Raw genomic sequence first — 21,884 nt, 5'->3', positions numbered from 1 at the left:
TCTTGTCTCTTCCAACACACTTTTGAAGGGTACATGTCTGAATCTTATCTTCCATTTCCCAGCTGTTTGCTTTGTGTGCTACTCATGAGATATCGAGTAGCAATATGGTCTCTCATTTTAGCAGTGAATGGCTCCATGGAAGCTTTTATAACCAGAACATGGAGATTTCATCTTGGATTTGTTTTCTGTTTCATTCTGGAAAATTACTGAAAATTCGACTGATTGAAGAAATGACAGTCATTTTGGTAATTATACTGGAGCTAATCTCCTCTGGAAGACTGTAATGTCCTGAGGTCATTAGCTGCAGAAATAGTGAAGCAAAAGTATTTGTCTGATCTCATCTAGCAAGATTAGCAGCTGGAATGGTGTGGTCAGACCACCAGAGGCCATGGCCATCCATGATGCAATCCAAACAACAACAACCAAAAATGGGATGGGATTCTCAGACAGGAAGTAGCCATGCAAAATCAGTGAGCAACTTCTCCTTGGATGCATCTATTTGTTTATTGATTCAGAACATGTCTGCACCACTTGTGCAGAGAACCTGTGCAAGCTGGTTTACAACCTAAAACATGATAAAGCAACAAAGAGCATAGAATCTCACTCAAGAGTTTAAAAGATGCCCATTCACTATTACTGTCATGAGGGAGGGGGTGTGACTCAATGGTAGAGCCGCTGCTTGGCATGCAGAAGGTTCCAGGTTCAGTCCTCAGCATCTCCAGTCAAAATGCCTAGGTAGGAAGTGATGTGAAAGAACTCTGCCTGCTACCCTGGAGAGCCACTTCTAATCTGAGTTGACGACTGACCTTGATGGACCGATAGAAGATAAAGGACAACCCTTTCTTCATCAAGCCGCATTCCAAAGTGACAGCTCCCCCCCCCCCAACCTCCACACCCACAAAAAAAAGCAAGATGTTTCCTATGGGAACTGAGGCAAAAATGTCATGATAGGGTCTTGACCTCCTGATCGGTAAAATGAATGCCTGATGTAGTGGGATTGTACTTTTGGGGGGAATGTTCTGTTTTGGAAAGTATATATACATTTATCTCTATATATACATCCACAGTAAAAGTATATTTTAGAATCCTTGTACATCCAATGTCCAGAGCATTTTAAAATTTCCTGTTCTTTGGTCTGTGATCCTATTTAAAAGCAAGCATCTTTCTGCAAGGTCTTACTCCTAAAACAAACAAACTAGAGGTGTTCAATTTCAAGATGTTTTGATAATTCCATCTATCTTATAATATATAGCCATTTGTGAGACCAACAGCATTTGACCGCAAGCAGTCCTAAAAGGTCACGGTCCAGTGGTTTTATGGGTGAGAAGTTGTAAACTTTGTTGTGTTAGACTCTCATCAACAAAAATTATGGTTGTTTAGCCCCCCCCCCCCTCTGAGCACTCATGGATCCTCAAGACTTCAACAAGTACTGCACACAGCCAACAGCTTTTCTCAGTGATTACAAGGACTAGAAAAATGCTTTAGAACACAGAGATTTCTGCACCGAAGAACCATTTTACATGCAGAGTAAAAAAAGCATGGATGCAGCTGCTGCATAGAAGCTTCTGAAATTGGCTGGGGAAAAAAAATGCAGGGAAGAGGGGAAGTTATACCATACAAGTTATGCCACATTGAGGACTGGTTCTCCTCCACCCTTGGTGCCTCAGATCCCAAGTGACTGTTCATTATGAGCGCCTATACATGTAGTTGTTCACTTTCTGTACTGGTATGGGTGAGGGGCAAGAACCTCTGAATCTTAGTGCCAGGAGGCAAAATCAGGGGGAAGGGCTTGGCCCTCCAGACAGTGTAACAGGCTGTCCACTCTGTGAGGCAAGATGTTGAATTAGATAGACCTCTGGCCTGATCCAGCAGGGCTCTTTTTACGTTCTTATGAATGTTTTTGCTTAAAAACAAAGAAGGGTGATTATCCTGAATGCGGTGGTTACCTAGCTATAGACATTATGCATTATAAAATGCAACCAAACAATTTAAGTCAGGCTGTTTTGTTTTTTGCAATGATGCAAACCTTCAAGACCGGCTGTGAATCTTATGTCCGGCCATCAAACAGGGCCATACCAGAGTGTTACTCTGGTGCTACTGAGCAATTAGAGAGAAGGACTGGTAGAAAGAGCCGATCCCTCCCTCAACACGGGATGTTTCTGACACCGAGGATATTTCCTAGGGCATGAAGTGTGTGCCTTCTCTGCTGCCACCTACCCAAGTTCTCCATCTGAGGCGGACTGCAGAGGCACTTCCTCCGCAACCTGCCTCAAACGGAGCCAGCATGAACAGCAGAGAAGGGCAAACATCCTCTAGTGTCACCTGGGAGGAAAATGTAAATGTCCCCTTATGCTATTCAGGCAAGATCCACGGTGGGGTGTAGAAGTCTCTGCTTCTTGCTTTGGACCCTTAACACCAGCAGCTCTGGTCTCTGGTGAGGAAAGGGCAACAGGGACGCCACGCATGTCACCTTTTTTCCATCGTCAGCATCATCCACCTGTTAGCACTCCAAGGAGCTGTCTGGGGGTTACTTGAGCAATGAACATGGCCCCGGCAGTAGAAGGTTGCCTAGGATTCTAAAAGAAAAAGAAGAGTTTATCGTTGCTGCTTTAGGGAGAAGAGGAGGTTGTGGGTCATGGGCAGCCTAGGAACTGATCTCCTTGATGAACCAAGGGTGCAGGCAGAGGAGCGAATTCCACATTTTAATCACTCTCTGTGTAAAACAGTATTTCCTTTTGGCCACCCTGAATATGCTATCAGCCTCGTTGTATTGAGTTCTAGTATTTTGAAAAGGAGAAAAAGTTCTGTTTGTCAACACTCTCCACCCCTTGCATAATTTTATAAACCTCTATCTTGACCCCTCTCCCCTCCCCCTCCCCCACTTAGCCATCTCTTTTCTAAAACTGAAAAGTCACTCATCAGCCTTTCCTCATAGGGAAGGTGCTCCAACCCCCCCCCCCCATCAACTTTGTTGCCCTTCTCTGCACTTTTTTTCTAGCTCTGCAATGTCCTTTTGGAGATACGGTGACCAGAATTGTACACACAATTCCAAACAAGGCTGCGATATAGATCTATACAGGGGCATTACAATATCAGCTGTTTTATTCTCAATCCAGTTCCCAAGAATACCTACCACAGACTTTGCCTTTTTCATTGCTGCAGCACACCGGGTTGACACTTTCACCGAACTATCCACGACATACTTGGGATTTTCCCCCCTCTCAGTCACAGCAAGTTCTATCCCTATTACCTTATAAGCGAAGTGGGGATTTTTTTTTTGTCCCACTGTGCCATCACCTTACACTTACCAGCACCTCACCCCTAGTTCCTAATCATTTATGAATAAATGAAATAGTCTTGCCCCCGTACCAATCCTTATCGGACCCCGCAGCATACTTCCCTCCATTGTGAGAATTGTCCACCGATTCCTACTCTTTACTACCTGTCATTTAACCAGTTTTTTTAATCAGAAAGAGAACCCATCCTCTTATCCCATGACTGCTAAGTTTACTCAGGAATCTCTGGCGCGTCTTTCTCAATGAACTCTAAAAGGTTGGTGAGGCAGGACTTCCCTTTGCAGAAGCCATGCAGGTGAAGATTAAAAACAAAAAACAAAAAAACCTGGCACGATTGTGATCTGAGGGTGAAAAAATGTTTTTGTTTCAAACAGTCTTATTAGTAACATATGGCAATAAATTTCAATTTCTTACATCATTAATAATTACTTTTTATCTATCCCATATATTACTTTCTACCCACTCCTCCCCTGTTACTTGACACCCGCAGGTGCTTTACACTTAAAATCTTAATATTAAAGGTACCCTTAATTAATAAGAACCAAAATTAATAACCTCCTCCCTCTTGTACTTAGTCATTATCAAAAATTGTCCAATGTCCTTTTATTTTCCACTCTTTTTCTACGTATCTTCTGAACTTTTTCCACTGCATCTTAAATACTTTAAATCACAGTCTCTTAAGGTTCTTGTTAACTCGTCCATTTCACTCCGTGTCATAACTTTTACAATCCAACCCCATTTCTCTGGTATTTTTTCTTGCTTCCACAACTACGCATATAATGTCCTAACAGCTGAAAGCAAGTACCAAATTATAGTTCTATTTTCTTTTGGAAATTCTTCCATTTGTAACCCCAACAGAAAAGTCTCTGCAACTTTTTTAAATTCGTATCCCAAGATCCTAGAAATTTCTTGTTGAATCATCCGCCAATGCTTTTTTTTTTTTTGCTCTTTCACAAGTCCACCACATACGGTAGAAAGAACCTTCATGTTTTTTTACATTTCCAACATCGGTCTGGCATCTTATTATTCATCTTTGCCAATGTCACCCAGCGAGTTGCATTTGAACCCGAGTCTCCTGGGTTCTCATTTAACACTTAACCCGCTAGAGCCAGCGGAGTATTTTACTTACTTTACTGTAGCTCCCCCCCTTTTTTTTTTGCTGAGACTGAAGGCAGCTTACACAAATGTAAAAACAATGTACTCAACTAGGATAGGCATTAGAGGGGCACACTAAGATCCGGAACATAAGAACATAAGAGAACCATGTTGGATCAGGCCAACGGCCCATCAAGTCCAACACTCGGTGTCACACAGTGGCAAAAAATTTTATATACACACATACACTGTGGCTAATAGCCACTGATGGATCTGTGCTCCATATTTTTATCTAAACCCCTCTTGAAGGTGGCTATACCATCAAGTTCAAATCCTGACTCTGCCACGCAAGATTGCCGGTGACTTTGAGCCTATCACGCTCTCTTGCCTTAGCCTATCACGCTCTCTTGCCTTAGCCTACCTCACAAGGTTGCTGTTGCGAAGATAAAATGGAAAAGGGGGGGAAACCATTTGATAAGCTGCTTGGTATCGTGATTAGGGAGGGAAACAGGATGTAAAAACTAAGCGCTACCCCACAATGGTTTCCATGAAATGTGTGAGCTGGACGGCGGTAAGAGATCGCAGAGGCTACTGTTACACGGCTAACCCTACCGGCTTCCGAGCTCTGACAAAATTGGGCTAGTCAGTTATATTCAGGCTTCCCATGAAACATTTACACGCGGATATTTAGAGAAATAAGAGCCCCAGTGGTGCAGAGTGGTAAAGCTGCAGCACTGCAGTTCTAACCTCTGTTAACGACCTGAGTTTCACGGTTAAAACAATTTTATTCGGTAACATATGGTAACAAGTTATATTTCTTTCATCATTAATAACTTCTTTTATCTATCCCATATATTACTTTCTATCTACCCCTCCCCCATTACTTGACCCCCACCGGTGTTATTTACTTAAAGTACTAATGTTTAAAGGTACCCTTAACTAATAAAAACGAAAATTAACATTCTTCTTTTTTTCTAAGACTTCATCATTATCAAAAAATTGTTCAATGTCCTTTTATTTTCCACTCCATCTTAAAAACTTCTAAATCACAGTCTCTTAAAATTCTTGTTAACTTGTTCATTTCACACAATGTCATAACTTTTACAATCCAATCCCATTTCTCTGGTATTTTTTCTTGCTTCCACAATTACGCATATAATGTCCTAGCAGCTGAAAGCAAGTACCAAATTATAGTTCTATCTTTTTGGGGGGGGAAATTTTTCCATTTGTAATCCCAACAGAAAAGTCTCTGCGACTTTCTTAAATTCACATCCCAAGATCCTAGAAATTTCTTGTTGAATCATCTGTCAATACTTTTTTTTTTTTTTTGCTCTTTCACAAGTCCACCGCATACGGTAGAAAGAACCTTCATGTTTTTTACATTTCCAACAGCTGTCCGGCATCTTATTATTCAGCTTTGCCAATTTTCTTAGGAGTCATATACCATCTATATATCATTTTAAAACAGTACTCTTTAATACTCTGATACGTCGAAAGCTTCATAGAGTTCTTCCACAAATATTCCCAAGTTTCCATATATATTTCTTTATTTGCATTAATTGCACACTTAATCATTTGAGATTTCACTAAAGCAGAAACAGATGTACAGGTAAGTTGTGAGAAAAGAGGTAAGCTGGGAGGATTGCAATGGCAGGTCATGTAGCGTTATGCCCTTTCTTTTTTTTAAAATTAGGCGGCGGAGGGATCAGAGACCAAAGTCGCTGATTTAGAGGATTTGATCATGTGTGGGAAGCTAACCCTGGTGTTGCTCAAATCTTTAAGAAAGCGTGGTTCTAATCTCAAGAACTCAACAGAGGTGGAGAATTATGAATCCCCTTTGAGGGAGAGTTCCACAAAGAAGGCTTGGGAAAAGGCAGAGCTCTCTGAGAATGGCGTCTCTATCAAGGAGTCAGAACGTGGAGGGAAGGCACAAGAAAATATGGAGATTGTGGAGGAAACAGTCTATTTGAACGCGTTCTTTCTGAATGTAAGGCCTAAAAAAAAACACCGAGGTGTATGGAATTGGGGGTGGAGGGCACGCTCATGAGACAGGATACTATTTTTTTTTTTTTTTGTTCTTCAAACTTTTAGGTAGAGAATGTGGCAGCGGTCAACTCAGGGATGCCGGACACCTGTCACTGCCCATACTGTGGGGGTCTAGCACACTTTCAAGATTCAGATGAGGAAGATTCCCTAGCAGATGCCGAGCACGGTACCGCCGGTGATTCCGGAGCGGACATGGAGGATACCTCTGGAGATTCTGAAGCAGACACGAAGGATGAAGCTGTGGAAAAGGCGAGAGAACCCCCGATTGATGAAGCGCAAACACCAGAGTCTCCAAAGGAGGTTGATTCCCTCATGGAGGAAGAAGAAGAGGTTGCAAAGAAGGAAAAACATACAGATTAGAATCGAGAATGTCCCAACCACATGTAGATGAGAAAACACACACGTCTGTTTGTATATAAGACCCGTATCCTGAAGCAGATAGTAAGAACTGTATTTTTTCAGTAGGGTGGGGGAAATAGCACGCTTGTTTTTGTTTTCTCACATTGATAAAGCGGATGTATCGTTGCTACACTTTCTGTACATACACACGTGTCTAATCCTTGTGAATCGCAACACGACAAAGATGTATGCCGTGTATTTCTTACCCTGCCCCCCCCCGCAGGATTTCTTGGCAATCCCCCCTTCCCTCCTATTCGACAACAAAGTGGAAGACGCCTCATTCGCGGGGAACTGTAGACACGTGGGTTGGGATGCAGATTGTTGTTAATTAAAAAAAAAGCTACGCTTTGTATATTCTCGCTTTAATAAAATGCTTTTCTATTAGATATGACGGTATGAAACACGTGGTATGCTCGACTGAAATAAGCTTAGAATTCCCTCCATAAAAATCCAAACACACATCGTTACGCCGGTTGCACCGCAAGGTCATCTAACGTATTTTAGCATAACGTCTCAGTTCTCTAGAATGGAACTAACAAAACATACAAACTTAGGATCTGAACAATCTTTGTTTCCATTTGTTTGGTTTTTTGACGTTGCCAAGGTGGGTTGTGCTTCATTTAAACATTCAGGCCTAGACACCGATTTAGGCAACATTATTAAAATTGTAAAAATATAGAGCGGACTCATCACGGGTACTTGTTCATAGTTTCATCGCGCTTGTTCATAGTTTCGAATTCACGGTGTACTTTTATCGCACAGCCATGAGGAAAGCTAATCCCGCTAGGACAAATCCGGCGGTCGCTATGATAGTGTTGCTTTTGGTATCGCACCGGCTGATTGAATCAGAACCGTGTTTGTTGAAGCAGCGGTAGAACCCTTCCCAGCCACCATGAGCCTCCGGCCACTCGCGCTTCTCCACAGACAGATAGATGACCAATGCCTCTGTCAGGCCGCCGATCTCCTCGTGGGCCCCCCGCTCAGCCAGCGCTGTTGCCAAGGTGCCGGTGAACACAAACAGCGCCACTACTCGACCCCAGTTAAGCCCACCATCAGATCCTTCGGGCATCCGGTTTGCGGTGGAGCGGAATGGCGGCGTCTTGGAGAAGCTCCTCCGAGGCGTGCTAAACAAGGCTCTTCAGGGGGGCTTGAGGGTCCGTACAGACCTCCAGTCGAGGAGGCAAGTACACTGAGGGGGGGAGAAGAAGGTACCGGAAAGGGATTTTCCCGGAGGTGCCGGCTCTCTTACCCTGTCCCGGAGCCAGCTGCGCCTGTGGGCGGTTTAGCTCCTGCCACCGGAACACTGAGGCTGCTTGCTGGAAAGCTGGCGCGTTATTTTGGCTGTTTTTTTGCTTTGTCGGTGGCTTTTTGTTTGTTGGTTTGTTTATTTATATCTGGTCCCTCCCTTAAACCCATTGTTTGGGCTGACGCTGATATTCTGCTAGCTGGAGAAACGGCGGCTTGCAGTGGGAGGAGAGGCACGCAAACAGGCAGAGCCGGTCGGTGACGCGGAGGAGAAGAAGGAGGGGAGGAGGAGAAAGAGGCGTCACTGTTTCAAGCTGAGAGGAGAGGTACGACGTAGAAGAGGAGAGAGAAACTGTTTTGCAAGAAGGATCCTATTACTGAGTGGCCAGCTGGATTGAATCTGCATTTCTAAAGCGACGTTGAATCTGCATTTCCAAAGCGACGGAATCCTTGAGTGGCTGAGGTTGCTAGGAGTTGCTGCAGTGACAAAACTGCAGTGACAAAACTGAACTGAACTGAACTGAATTAAACTGAACTAAACTGGAGTAAAGAGGATACAAGGACTGCAGTGGTGATTGACGGAGAGGGCTGTGAAACTTTTTGCACCCTTTTTGTACCCTTTTTGCACCCTTGTTTTTTTGTTTTTGTTCTCTCTTTCTCTTTTTTATATATTATATGGTGTACAAGTGTTGTATAAATTGGTGTGACGGGGGGGGAAAAGTGTTTGGGAGTTGAAACTCTGATCACTCTCTGATTTCAGGTAGAGTGACCAGAACTAGCTGGTCATCCTTGGGCTTTGTAAAGAAGCTAGTCAATAGTAAAATCAAAGAGCAAAAATACTTAGCAAATATGTCCCAGCAGGCTAAATCAAAATTTTCCCCTGGACAGCCAAAGTCAGTGGGGTCGTTACTCCCGCAAGACTCTCTTAAAGAGATTCAGCAATCTTTTCTGGATGCTTTAAACCAGGCTCAAATGTCTTTAAGTAACCAAATAGAGGGGTTGGCAAACAAACTAGAACTACTGGATAATAAGTTTAAAGACACAAAGAAAGATATCATGGAGGTAATAACAATTACAAGGTCCATAGAGGATAAACTCAGGCTAACAGAAGATAGAGTAGCTGAAATAGAGACTAAACAAGAGGAGCAGGATAGTAAACTGTTAAAAATGGAAATAGGTCAGGCTGATTATATGTTCAGATGTTTGAATATCCCTGAGGAGAAAGATGAACACCTGGTTAACGTCCTGGCTGAAGCTTTGGCCGAAATTTTAAAGACGAGCAAAGATGACGTAGAAAGAGAGCTTGACTATATTTATAGAGTTAACTCGCAATTTGCAAAGAAAAATGATCTTCCAAGGGAGGTTCATGTAAAGTTCGTTCGTAAATATATGAAAGAAAAGGTATGGAGAGAAATAAGGGAGCAACCTCTCATGATCAAAGGGATTAGGATAAAGGTTAAGAAAGAAATCCCTTGGGCAGTTAGATATAAGAGGAAAACATACATGAATTTAGCTTTGATGCTGCAAGAAAAGGGAATTATATATAGATGGTTGACTCCTGAAGGATTAATGTTTACTCATGCAGGTGTCAGATTTAAGATTGATTCATCGGAGAAAGTTGAGGAATTTATAAGAAGCCATACCAGGAACTGGTCCAAGAATTTAAATAGAGGGAATGTTAAATCCATACAGGTCAGAGAGAGTCAGAGCGAATCTAAAGAGAGGGGTGACCCTACTAATACTAAAGAACGAGAGGAAGGTGAGGTTGAACAGGAAGAGGAGTTAGCATCTAGAGAAACAAGGTTACAGAAAAAAAAAGAAAAATGTTCAAGGGGACCGTAAAGATTTTTAAAATACAAACATGACAAACCGAATGAAGATCTTATCAGTAAATATTAATGGTTTAAATGCACCAAAGAAAAGAAATCGTGTTTTTCTTCAACTAAAAAAATTAAATGCGGACATAATTTGTTTGCAGGAGACTCACATGAAAAGGAAAGACGAATTTCTATTGATTAATAAGAAGTTAGGGAAAGCGCTAATAACGTCAGAGATAGATAAGAAAAAAAGAGGACTTGTAACTTATATTAGAGAAGGTCTAGAAGGTAAACTGATATTCCAGGCGGCTGATGCGAGGTTTCAAGGAATTGAAATTATTAATGACCAACAAAAGTTCTTATTGGTTAACATTTATGCGCCTAATGATTGTCAGGGGAAATTCTATAAGCAGTTATACCAGGTAATTAGTTCGTATGATTATGAGAAGATCTGCTTTATTGGAGATTTTAACGCAGTAAATTGCTCGAAACTAGACAGAAGCGTTAAAAATAATAAATCCAAGATATCAAGAAGTAATACCCTGCCCGAGTGATTTTACAGAATGGTGGATGAATTCACCTTAGTAGATGCTTGGAGGACTTTGAACCCGTCTAAAAGAGATTTTACTTTTTTTTCTAGTAGACATTGTTCATGGTCCAGAATTGATATGGCACGGGTCACGGCAGGGCTAATGAAATCAATTGAGGAGGTAGAAATTTTACCGAATACCTTAGGTGACTATAACCCAATCATGTTGTATATGAGAGTGCCCCAAAAAAAAATCGGGTTGGAGAATGAACCCAAAATTGATGGAGGATACGCAATTTTTATAGTATCTCAAGGATGAGATGAGGTTTTTTTTTCATGCAAATACACAGAAAGAGGTTTCTTACAGGACTATTTGGGAAACAAGTAAGGCTTATCTTAGAGGTTTAGTGATAAGTTATAACGCCTATAAGAGGCGGGAAGAGAATAAAAATATGGTAGACCTAACGGAGGCATTAAAAAGAAAGGAAAGACAATTAAAAGAAAAATCCACACTACAAGAAATTAAATTAGAATTAAAAGTCCTACAGCATAGAATTCATGTTATGTTTTTGGAAGAGATGGAGAAGAAGGTTCGCTATGCTAAGCAATTTTTTTTTGAGTCAGCAAACAAGCCGGGGAAATGGCTTTCTTATAGAATAAGGAAAGAACGGGAAAGAAAAATAATAAGAGTTCTGAAAGACAAGGAGGGCAAACAAAGATCCTCGTTAGAGGAAATGAAAATGATAATATGGGATTTCTACACACATCTGTATAGTGTGAATGAGCTTGACCGGGATAAAGAAAAATGTATTTAGATAAAAAATCTCCGCAAAAATTAACAGAAGATCAAAAGAGTATATTAAATAGTCCGTTTTCGATATTTGAAATTGAAGAAGCATGGGGTCAACTAAAGAGTAATAAAGCGGCCGGACCAGATGGTCTCCCGGCAGAGTATTATATGGCCTTTAAGGAAAACATTATTACTCATTTCAAAAATTTAATAGACGAGGTTTGGATTTCAGCAGAAATTCCGGACTCCTGGAAATATGCTAACGTAGTGTTAATACCCAAAACCACAGAAAATGTTAATGAGATTGGGAATTTTCGACCAATATCATTATTAAACGTGGACTACAAGATTTACACTACTATTTTGGCCAACAGAATAAAGAAAATTATGAGAACTATAATTCACCCTGACCAATCAGGATTCCTTCCTAGGAGGTACATGAGGACCAATATTAGAATTATATCTAACCTATTGGAATATTACGAGTTACACAGGGAAAAACAAATGGTGTTGTTTTTTATCGACGCTGAAAAAGCATTTGATAACTTAAACTGGAAATTCATGTTACAAGTGTTAAAAGTAATGGATTTCGGTGAGGATTTTACTAAAAATATTCAGGCCATTTATAATGATCAGTCAGCGAGATTCATTGTTAATGGTGCACAGACAGAGGAGGTTAAAATTTGTAAAGGAACAAGACAAGGGTGCCCCCTCTCGCCGTTATTGTTTATTTTAACTTTGGAAATTCTGAATAACAGTATAAGGAATAATGAAAAAATTCTAGGTTTAAAAGTCAAAGGAGAAACATATAAGATATTATCGTATGCAGATGATATGGTCATGATATCCCAAAACACCTCAGAGTCAGTAGAGGAGTTGTTAAAAGAATTAGAGGAATATGGATATGTCGCAGGTTTAAAAGTAAACAAGCGGAAATCTAAAATACTCACGAAAAACATGTCACCACAAGAAGCTCAAGATCTTGAAAAGAAAACGGGCTTCACTTGTGTGAAAAAAATTAAATATTTAGGGATAAGTATGTCAAACAAATGCAGTAATTTGTACGAAAATAATTTTGAGCCACTGTTAAGAGAGATAGATTCTTCTCTGAAAAAATGGATTAATATGAAATTATCGTTTATGGGTAGGATCACAGTAATCAAAATGAATATTCTTCCCAAAGTTATGTTTTTATTTCAAATGATTGGTTTCGCGATTAGGAACCTTTTTTTGTAAAAATAGACCAATTGACCAAATCTTTTATCTGGCAAAATAAGAAGCCCAGGGTGAAATGGAAAATTTTAAAGGACACTAAGGAAAATGGGGGCTTAGGCCTCCCGGATTGGGAAACATATTACACGGCCTGTGTTACAGTATGGTTGAAGGATTGGATAATTCTAGAAAACATGCATGTGTTGGCTTTGGAAGGATTTAATTTACAGGCTGGATGGCATGCAAACCTCTGGTATATTAACAAAGAACAAAGATATTTTAAAAACCATTTAATCCGTAAAGCTATTCTTGATGTGTGGTTAAAGTATAAAAAATTAATTTATACCAAGACCCCAAGGTGGCTGTCTCCTGAAGAAGCATCATTGCAGCCGCAGTTATGGAATTGCTCTAAGAGGTTAAGGTATCAGGACCTCCTAGATGAAAAAGATAGCTTGAAAAGTCAAGCGGAATTAGAACCTCTGGGTATAAAAATGGACTGGTGGACAAGGAATCAGATTGTAGCCAAGTATAATAAAGATAAGCTTCAAGGTTTCACAAAAAGTAACTTTGACTTTGATAGATTATTACTGTTGAAGGAAACCAAAGTGATTAAGTGGGTATATAATTACCTGATTCAAATAAAATTGGAGGACGAACTAGTCAAAGAGACAATGGTCAGATGGGCAAAAAACTTTCAAAAAAAATATTGATTTAGATCAATGGCTTAATCTTTGTAAAATGAATTACAAGATCATGAAGCCAGTCAACTTCCAAGAAAATTTCTTTAAAATGCTCCACAGATGGTATATTACTCCACTGCAAATATCTAAAATTAATAAATCTTTCCCGGCTAAATGTTGGAAGTGTGGAACAGCAATTGGCTCCTTCTTCCACATCTGGTGGTCCTGTAAAACTTCTAAAAAATACTGGATAATGGTATTTGATTGGTTAAAGGATATACTGGGAACAAATATTCAATTCAAACCCGAGCTGATGCTTCTGTCTTTAGTGAAAAACGAAGTGTGCTCAGACGATGAATATATAACGGTGTATATGACTACTGCGGCAAGGATAGTTTTCGCCAAACATTGGCGGCAAAAGATCTGCCTTAATTAACTGAGGTGATTGATAAAACGCTTCAAGCTGCCGAAATGGATATACTCTCCAAGTTATTAAGAGGAGAGTCCAAAACTGAAGCTAGCAGAAATTGGGAGAAACTTTACAAATGGTTGGGGAAAAAAATCTCATAAGAACGCATTAGGATTATAAGAACTATATGGAAAATTAAGACTTTTTTCATATTATCTAGAACAATGTATATCTAGGTTACTGATTTAATGTTATACAATATATTGTTATCATCCACCAGCACCCTCCCTGTGGAAGACTGATATATGTATTATGTGACTCATTTACTGTTGTATTACAAGGTTTCTCTATTTATTTTATGTTGTATTTTGGTCACACGATTAGGTGTTTAATAAAAATTAAAAACGGAAAAAAATAATAATAAAATAATAATAATAAAAAATAATAAGCCCACCATCAGATGCCATCTGCGCCGCCACACGTCTCAAATGGACGTCTGCCCTACCAGGCTCCGGCAAGATTGCTGTGGAGCAAATGGAGCGAAAGAATGTCTTCTCACGGCTCTCCAGCTTGTCAGCCACTCTCCGCAGGGTCTTGGCCATGTGGCTGTGAGACAGCACCGAACCGCTCAGGTTGTGTCGCAAGTAGCCATCCACCAGTCGCCTTGTCTCAGCTGTCAGATCGCTCAGCATAGCGACTCTTCGATGACTGCCGAAGAATACGTCGACCCACTCCAACCGTGCCCCAGTACCGCCGGTTCTATACAGATATGGTTTTACAACCTACTTTCCCCCAATCGGTAGGTTTCTTACAAACCGAGAAGCCGACAAATTAAGCATCCGTAATAGATACGGTCATAGAAATGTAGAGGAAGTACCGTCCGAAAGAACATGGGTAAAAGAATGATAGGATTACCTACGTGTATAGACAAGGAACATACCCTCCCCTTCCCTAAGATGATCCAGCAGCGGACTATAACGCTGTTGCTCGGGTGTTACTTTGTAATATGTTTATTGTACCCCAACCTGATTCCGGCCTCCCCCATTCTCACCTTTTCCCATTATGCTCACCCTCGGCACCTTTGATTCGTAGCCATCTTTATACGATATTACACCCGCTTTTCTATATAAAATCAGATAGACTCCCTCTGTTTCTTGCCCCGTCTGCCCCAGCTAATTTTAATCCGCCCAAGCAAACGCCGAAGAAACCTATCCTCCCACAATTGCGATCCACAGCCTTTACACCATCACTCCTACCCTGTTCAATAGGTCATATTTACAGGGGAGTGTTTCACTGTAAAGTGAAAATAAAGGGAAAAAGCTTATATGTAATAACCGGGTGTGTCCGATTATTCAGTGTATTTTTATACTTTGTTTCTTTGTTGCCCAAAGTGTTTTACAAAAAGCCATTAGCCAAAAAATTGGCATGACTATACATTATTAAAACAAACCAGGAGAAGGACTTTCTGTGTTGGTGGTATCGGATGAGAGAAGAGATGGCCCCCGCCTTCAGCTGGGGCATAAGAATGGAACCGCTACAGAAAAAGACTTGCTTCGGCTTTTAAAGAACTTTTAAAGAGCTGTTCAGGATTATGTGGGGAAGAGCGTGCACTGTGTTGTTTTTTAAAGTAAGGAACCCATGAAAACACGCTGTCGGTATTAGGACTTGTGTTTAAATAGCTCTCGGTCTATCTTAAGTTTTCTCGGTGCAGAGACGTTATTTTCAGCGTTATTGGTAAAACCATACACCTATCGGTGTATCAGCGTCAATCTCCCTCTTACTGATCTAAAGCGACCTCCCTAAATGCAACGTGATCTTTTTAAATATCGAATATTTTTTAGTATCAAAAATTCAGTATCAAAATTTGCACAAACTCAATGGCTTCTAAATACATTTTTATTTTTATACATGTGAATGTATAAAATGTACATTTATTACAGAAAGTTTTTAAAATTTATTTACAAAAGGGGGAAAAGAAAGGTATTCACAGATGTGCCATTCTGAAATGTATTATGCAGAAATTTCTCAACAAGTGTCACATAGGGTCGGTGGCATTTCTGAAACAATGTTCTCAATTGTTCACAGGGGGTCGGGGATGTTCGTACGCCTTCCACCAGGTTGGCCAACGCTATGACATGATTCTTGTTAATACCACAACAATCAAGAAAACACGCAATAACCGTGATCACATACAACACGGGGCCCATATTCAGATTGCAACAAACATATCTTAAGTTCTCATCGTAAAAAGCAGAGGACCACGTCAAACATACATGAGAATTCTGTCCGGGTCTATCTAAAATGCATCCGTCACACATAGAATAAGAGAGATCGTTGGAGCAATAATTGAGAACCGAATAAGCGGTGGCAGTTATCAGTTTGTACATCGCAGAACGTGACTTTTGCTTGTCCACAGGTGGAACGTCTTCATCGGACACTCCCACATATTTTTGCAGGACGGTTTGAATCGACGTCTGAACACCTGACAAGTCCACGAGACAAATTTTCTAAAAAAATCACAAACACACAAAATGAGAAAAGGAGCCTAAACAGAAACAACACAACCTTTTACACATCTTTCCCATGTTGTTCTACCCACCTTAAATGTATCTTGTTGTGACGGATTCACGGAGTCACAACTCTCACCATCCTGGAAACATCTACTCCGCTTCGGTGTACAGATTTCTGCCCCATCTTTCATTTTCTCGGGGGAAGCAAAAAGGCGTTTAGCAAGAACTGGCTGTACATTCTCCTTGTCAGAATCGGTGCTAGGTTTTTGAATCCTCGCTGTAGTTTTCCTCCTCACAGGTGCTCCAGGGACCACAGGATTAAAAACAGACAGGGGTGTATTCGCCATGGTGGTACGGAGCCGTCAGAACGGCGCTCGGGTTTCCCGTATTTAAAGAGAATCCTGCGCTGACCCCCCCGCACCCGCTGGCGCGTTTGAACAACGGCGACTCCCCTATTGGTGATGGGGCCGCGGAGCTGAATTCGCAGAAGGGGGCCTATCTCGGGGTTGTCAAAAGTCAGAGTAACAAGGTTGTCTAACGTTATACTTCGCGATTGCGTATTATATTTTATTTGATTATATACAGTGACCGTCTAAGACACGCGTAATCAAAACATCGAATTGCACGGATGCTTTAGAAACTACCGCCGAGGGCCCCGATTTGCGTGCCTTTGTATTAAAACTGAAGCGCGCAAAACATGATCAAATAGCAATCTATGACAAAGGAGCAGTCGTAACATTTCTCTATCCTCGGTGCCTGCAGAAGTAATAAGGATAACGGCGGCGATGGGAGAGGGAAAAAGGGTGTCATATAACCAATTACTAAAAATACAAAGCTGTAAAATAGAATTGAAAACTGCTGAAGAGTTGAATAATAAATATGATTGTTTCAAATGCAACAAATAAAAAGTTTGGTGGAAAGCGATGTTAAAACTGAAGGAATAAGATGAGAACAAACAGAAATGGGAAAAGTTCTGCTTGGAGATAATGAAAAATTAATTTCAAAATTCTATAAATTACTTTTAAAATGGTCTACGGAAGATGAAATAGTGAAATCTCAAATGATTAAGTGTGCAATTAATGCAAATAAAGAAATATATATGGAAACTTGGGAATATTTGTGGAAGAACTCTATGAAGCTTTCGACGTATCAGAGTATTAAAGAGTACTGTTTTAAAATGATATATAGATGGTATATGACTCCTAAGAAAATTGGCAAAGCTGAATAATAAGATGCCGGACAGCTGTTGGAAATGTAAAAAACATGAAGGTTTTTTCTACCGTATGCGGTGGACTTGTGAAAGAGCAAAAAAAAAAGTATTGACGGATGATTCAACAAGAAATTTCTAGGATCTTGGGATGTGAATTTAAGAAAGTCGCAGAGACTTTTCTGTTGGGATTACAAATGGAAAAATTTCCCCCCCCAAAAAAGATAGAACTAGGCCGCCTGAGACGCCTAGGCGGGGAGGGCGGGATAGAAATAAAAGTTATTATTATTATTATAATAACTATAATTTGGTACTTGCTTTCAGCCGCGTAGTTGTGGAAGCAAGAAAAAATACCAGAGAAATGGGATTGGATTGTAAAAGTTATGACATTGTGTGAAATGAACAAGTTAACAAGAATTTTAAGAGACTGTGATTTAGAAGTTTTAAAGATGGAGTGGAAAATAAAAGGACATTGAACAATTTTTTGATAATGATGAAGTCTTAGAAAAAAAGAAGAATGTTAATTTTCGTTTTTATTAGTTAAGGGTACCTTTAAACATTAGTACTTTAAGTAAATAACACCGGTGGGGGTCAAGTAATGGGGGAGGGGTAGATAGAAAGTAATATATGGGATAGATAAAAGAAGTTATTAATGATGCAAGAAATATAACTTGTTACCATATGTTACCGAATAAAATTGTTTTAACCGTGAAACTCAGGTCGTTAACAGAGGTTAGAACTGCAGTGCTGCAGCTTTACCACTCTGCACCACTGGGGCTCTTATTTCTCTAAATATCCGCGTGTAAATGTTTCAAGGGAAGCCTGAATATAACTGACTAGCCCAATTTTGTCAGAGCTCGGAAGCCGGTAGGGTTAGCCATGTAACAGTAGCCTCTGCGATCTCTTACCGCCGTCCAGCTCACACATTTCATGGAAACCATTGTGGCGTAGCGCTTAGTTTTTACATCCTGTTTCCCTCCCTAATCACGATACCAAGCAGCTTATCAAATGGTTTTCCCTCCTTTTCCATTTTATCTTCGCAACAGCAACCTAGTGAGGTAGGCTAAGGCAAGAGAGCGTGATAGGCTAAGGCAAGAGAGCGTGATAGGCTCAAAGTCACCGGCAATCTTGCGTGGCAGAGTCAGGATTTGAACTTGATGGTATAGCCACCTTCAAGAGGGGTTTAGATAAAAATATGGAGCACAGATCCATCAGTGGCTATTAGCCACAGTGTATGTGTGTATATAAAATTTTTTGCCACTGTGTGACACCGAGTGTTGGACTTGATGGGCCGTTGGCCTGATCCAACATGGTTCTCTTATGTTCTTATGTTCCGGATCTTAGTGTGCCCCTCTAATGCCTATCCTAGTTGAGTACATTGTTTTTACATTTGTGTAAGCTGCCTTCAGTCTCAGCAAAAAAAAAAAGGGGGGGAGCTACAGTAAAGTAAGTAAAATACTCCGCTGGCTCTAGCGGGTTAAGTGTTAAATGAGAACCCAGGAGACTCGGGTTCAAATGCAACTCGCTGGGTGACATTGGCAAAGATGAATAATAAGATGCCAGACCGATGTTGGAAATGTAAAAAAACATGAAGGTTCTTTCTACCGTATGTGGTGGACTTGTGAAAGAGCAAAAAAAAAAAAAGCATTGGCGGATGATTCAACAAGAAATTTCTAGGATCTTGGGATACGAATTTAAAAAAGTTGCAGAGACTTTTCTGTTGGGGTTACAAATGGAAGAATTTCCAAAAGAAAATAGAACTATAATTTGGTACTTGCTTTCAGCTGTTAGGACATTATATGCGTAGTTGTGGAAGCAAGAAAAAATACCAGAGAAATGGGGTTGGATTGTAAAAGTTATGACACGGAGTGAAATGGACGAGTTAACAAGAACCTTAAGAGACTGTGATTTAAAGTATTTAAGATGCAGTGGAAAAAGTTCAGAAGATACGTAGAAAAAGAGTGGAAAATAAAAGGACATTGGACAATTTTTGATAATGACTAAGTACAAGAGGGAGGAGGTTATTAATTTTGGTTCTTATTAATTAAGGGTACCTTTAATATTAAGATTTTAAGTATATAGCACCTGCGGGTGTCAAGTAACAGGGGAGGAGTGGGTAGAAAGTAATATATGGGATAGATAAAAAGTAATTATTAATGATGTAAGAAATTGAAATTTATTGCCATATGTTACTAATAAGACTGTTTGAAACAAAAACATTTTTTCACCCTCAGATCACAATCGTGCCAGGTTTTTTTGTTTTTTGTTTTTAATCTTCACCTGCATGGCTTCTGCAAAGGGAAGTCCTGCCTCACCAACCTTTTAGAGTTCATTGAGAAAGACGCGCCAGAGATTCCTGAGTAAACTTAGCAGTCATGGGATAAGAGGATGGGTTCTCTTTCTGATTAAAAAAACTGGTTAAATGACAGGTAGTAAAGAGTAGGAATCGGTGGACAATTCTCACAATGGAGGGAAGTATGCTGCGGGGTCCGATAAGGATTGGTACGGGGGCAAGACTATTTCATTTATTCATAAATGATTAGGAACTAGGGGTGAGGTGCTGGTAAGTGTAAGGTGATGGCACAGTGGGACAAAAAAAAAATCCCCACTTCGCTTATAAGGTAATAGGGATAGAACTTGCTGTGACTGAGAGGGGGGGAAATCCCAAGTATGTCGTGGATAGTTCGGTGAAAGTGTCAACCCGGTGTGCTGCAGCAATGAAAAAGGCAAAGTCTGTGGTAGGTATTCTTGGGAACTGGATTGAGAATAAAACAGCCGATATTGTAATGCCCCTGTATAGATCTATATCGCAGCCTTGTTTGGAATTGTGTGTACAATTCTGGTCACCGTATCTCCAAAAGGACATTGCAGAGCTAGAAAAAAAGTGCAGAGAAGGGCAACAAAGTTGATGGGGGGGGGGGGTTTGGAGCACCTTCCCTATGAGGAAAGGCTGATGAGTGACTTTTCAGTTTTAGAAAAGAGATGGCTAAGTGGGGGAGGGGGAGGGGAGAGGGGTCAAGATAGAGGTTTATAAAATTATGCAAGGGGTGGAGAGTGTTGACAAACAGAACTTTTTCTCCTTTTCAAAATACTAGAACTCAATACAACGAGGCTGATAGCATATTCAGGGTGGCCAAAAGGAAATACTGTTTTACACAGAGAGTGATTAAAATGTGGAATTCGCTCCTCTGCCTGCACCCTTGGTTCATCAAGGAGATCAGTTCCTAGGCTGCCCATGACCCACAACCTCCTCTTCTCCCTAAAGCAGCAACGATAAACTCTTCTTTTTCTTTTAGAATCCTAGGCAACCTTCTACTGCCGGGGCCATGTTCATTGCTCAAGTAACCCCCAGACAGCTCCTTGGAGTGCTAACAGGTGGATGATGCTGACGATGGAAAAAAGGTGACATGCGTGGCGTCCCTGTTGCCCTTTCCTCACCAGAGACCAGAGCTGCTGGTGTTAAGGGTCCAAAGCAAGAAGCAGAGACTTCTACACCCCACCGTGGATCTTGCCTGAATAGCATAAGGGGACATTTACATTTTCCTCCCAGGTGACACTAGAGGATGTTTGCCCTTCTCTGCTGTTCATGCTGGCTCCGTTTGAGGCAGGTTGCGGAGGAAGTGCCTCTGCAGTCCGCCTCAGATGGAGAACTTGGGTAGGTGGCAGCAGAGAAGGCACACACTTCATGCCCTAGGAAATATCCTCGGTGTCAGAAACATCCCGTGTTGAGGGAGGGATCGGCTCTTTCTACCAGTCCTTCTCTCTAATTGCTCAGTAGCACCAGAGTAACACTCTGGTATGGCCCTGTTTGATGGCCGGACATAAGATTCACAGCCGGTCTTGAAGGTTTGCATCATTGCAAAAAACAAAACAGCCTGACTTAAATTGTTTGGTTGCATTTTATAATGCATAATGTCTATAGCTAGGTAACCACCGCATTCAGGATAATCACCCTTCTTTGTTTTTAAGCAAAAACATTCATAAGAACGTAAAAAGAGCCCTGCTGGATCAGGCCAGAGGTCTATCTAATTCAACATCTTGCCTCACAGAGTGGACAGCCTGTTACACTGTCTGGAGGGCCAAGCCCTTCCCCCTGATTTTGCCTCCTGGCACTAAGATTCAGAGGTTCTTGCCCCTCACCCATACCAGTACAGAAAGTGAACAACTACATGTATAGGCGCTCATAATGAACAGTCACTTGGGATCTGAGGCACCAAGGGTGGAGGAGAACCAGTCCTCAATGTGGCATAACTTGTATGGTATAACTTCCCCTCTTCCCTGCATTTTTTTTCCCCAGCCAATTTCAGAAGCTTCTATGCAGCAGCTGCATCCATGCTTTTTTTACTCTGCATGTAAAATGGTTCTTCGGTGCAGAAATCTCTGTGTTCTAAAGCATTTTTCTAGTCCTTGTAATCACTGAGAAAAGCTGTTGGCTGTGTGCAGTACTTGTTGAAGTCTTGAGGATCCATGAGTGCTCAGAGGGGGGGGGGGCTAAACAACCATAATTTTTGTTGATGAGAGTCTAACACAACAAAGTTTACAACTTCTCACCCATAAAACCACTGGACCGTGACCTTTTAGGACTGCTTGCGGTCAAATGCTGTTGGTCTCACAAATGGCTATATATTATAAGATAGATGGAATTATCA

General features: G+C 40.8%; 1 protein-coding gene across 1 annotated transcript; it reads right to left on the bottom strand.

Annotated features, from left to right (window-relative positions):
* Positions 1-7,587: 7,587 nt before the first annotated feature.
* Positions 7,588-14,210, bottom strand: LOC132584704 (anti-apoptotic protein NR13-like). The gene is made up of 2 exons (XM_060256598.1): positions 13,973-14,210; positions 7,588-7,895 (listed from the first exon to the last, which is right to left on the bottom strand). The coding sequence occupies exons 1-2, from the start codon at positions 14,208-14,210 to the stop codon at positions 7,588-7,590; spliced, it is 546 nt and encodes a 181-aa protein (XP_060112581.1).
* Between the last annotated feature and the right edge of the window lie 7,674 nt (positions 14,211-21,884).

This window comes from Heteronotia binoei, chromosome 15 (genome assembly GCF_032191835.1).
Source record: "Heteronotia binoei isolate CCM8104 ecotype False Entrance Well chromosome 15, APGP_CSIRO_Hbin_v1, whole genome shotgun sequence".
NCBI lineage: Eukaryota > Metazoa > Chordata > Lepidosauria > Squamata > Gekkonidae > Heteronotia > Heteronotia binoei.
Note: the sequence above shows the minus strand (reverse complement) of the source record. Positions and strands in the feature narration are given on the sequence as shown.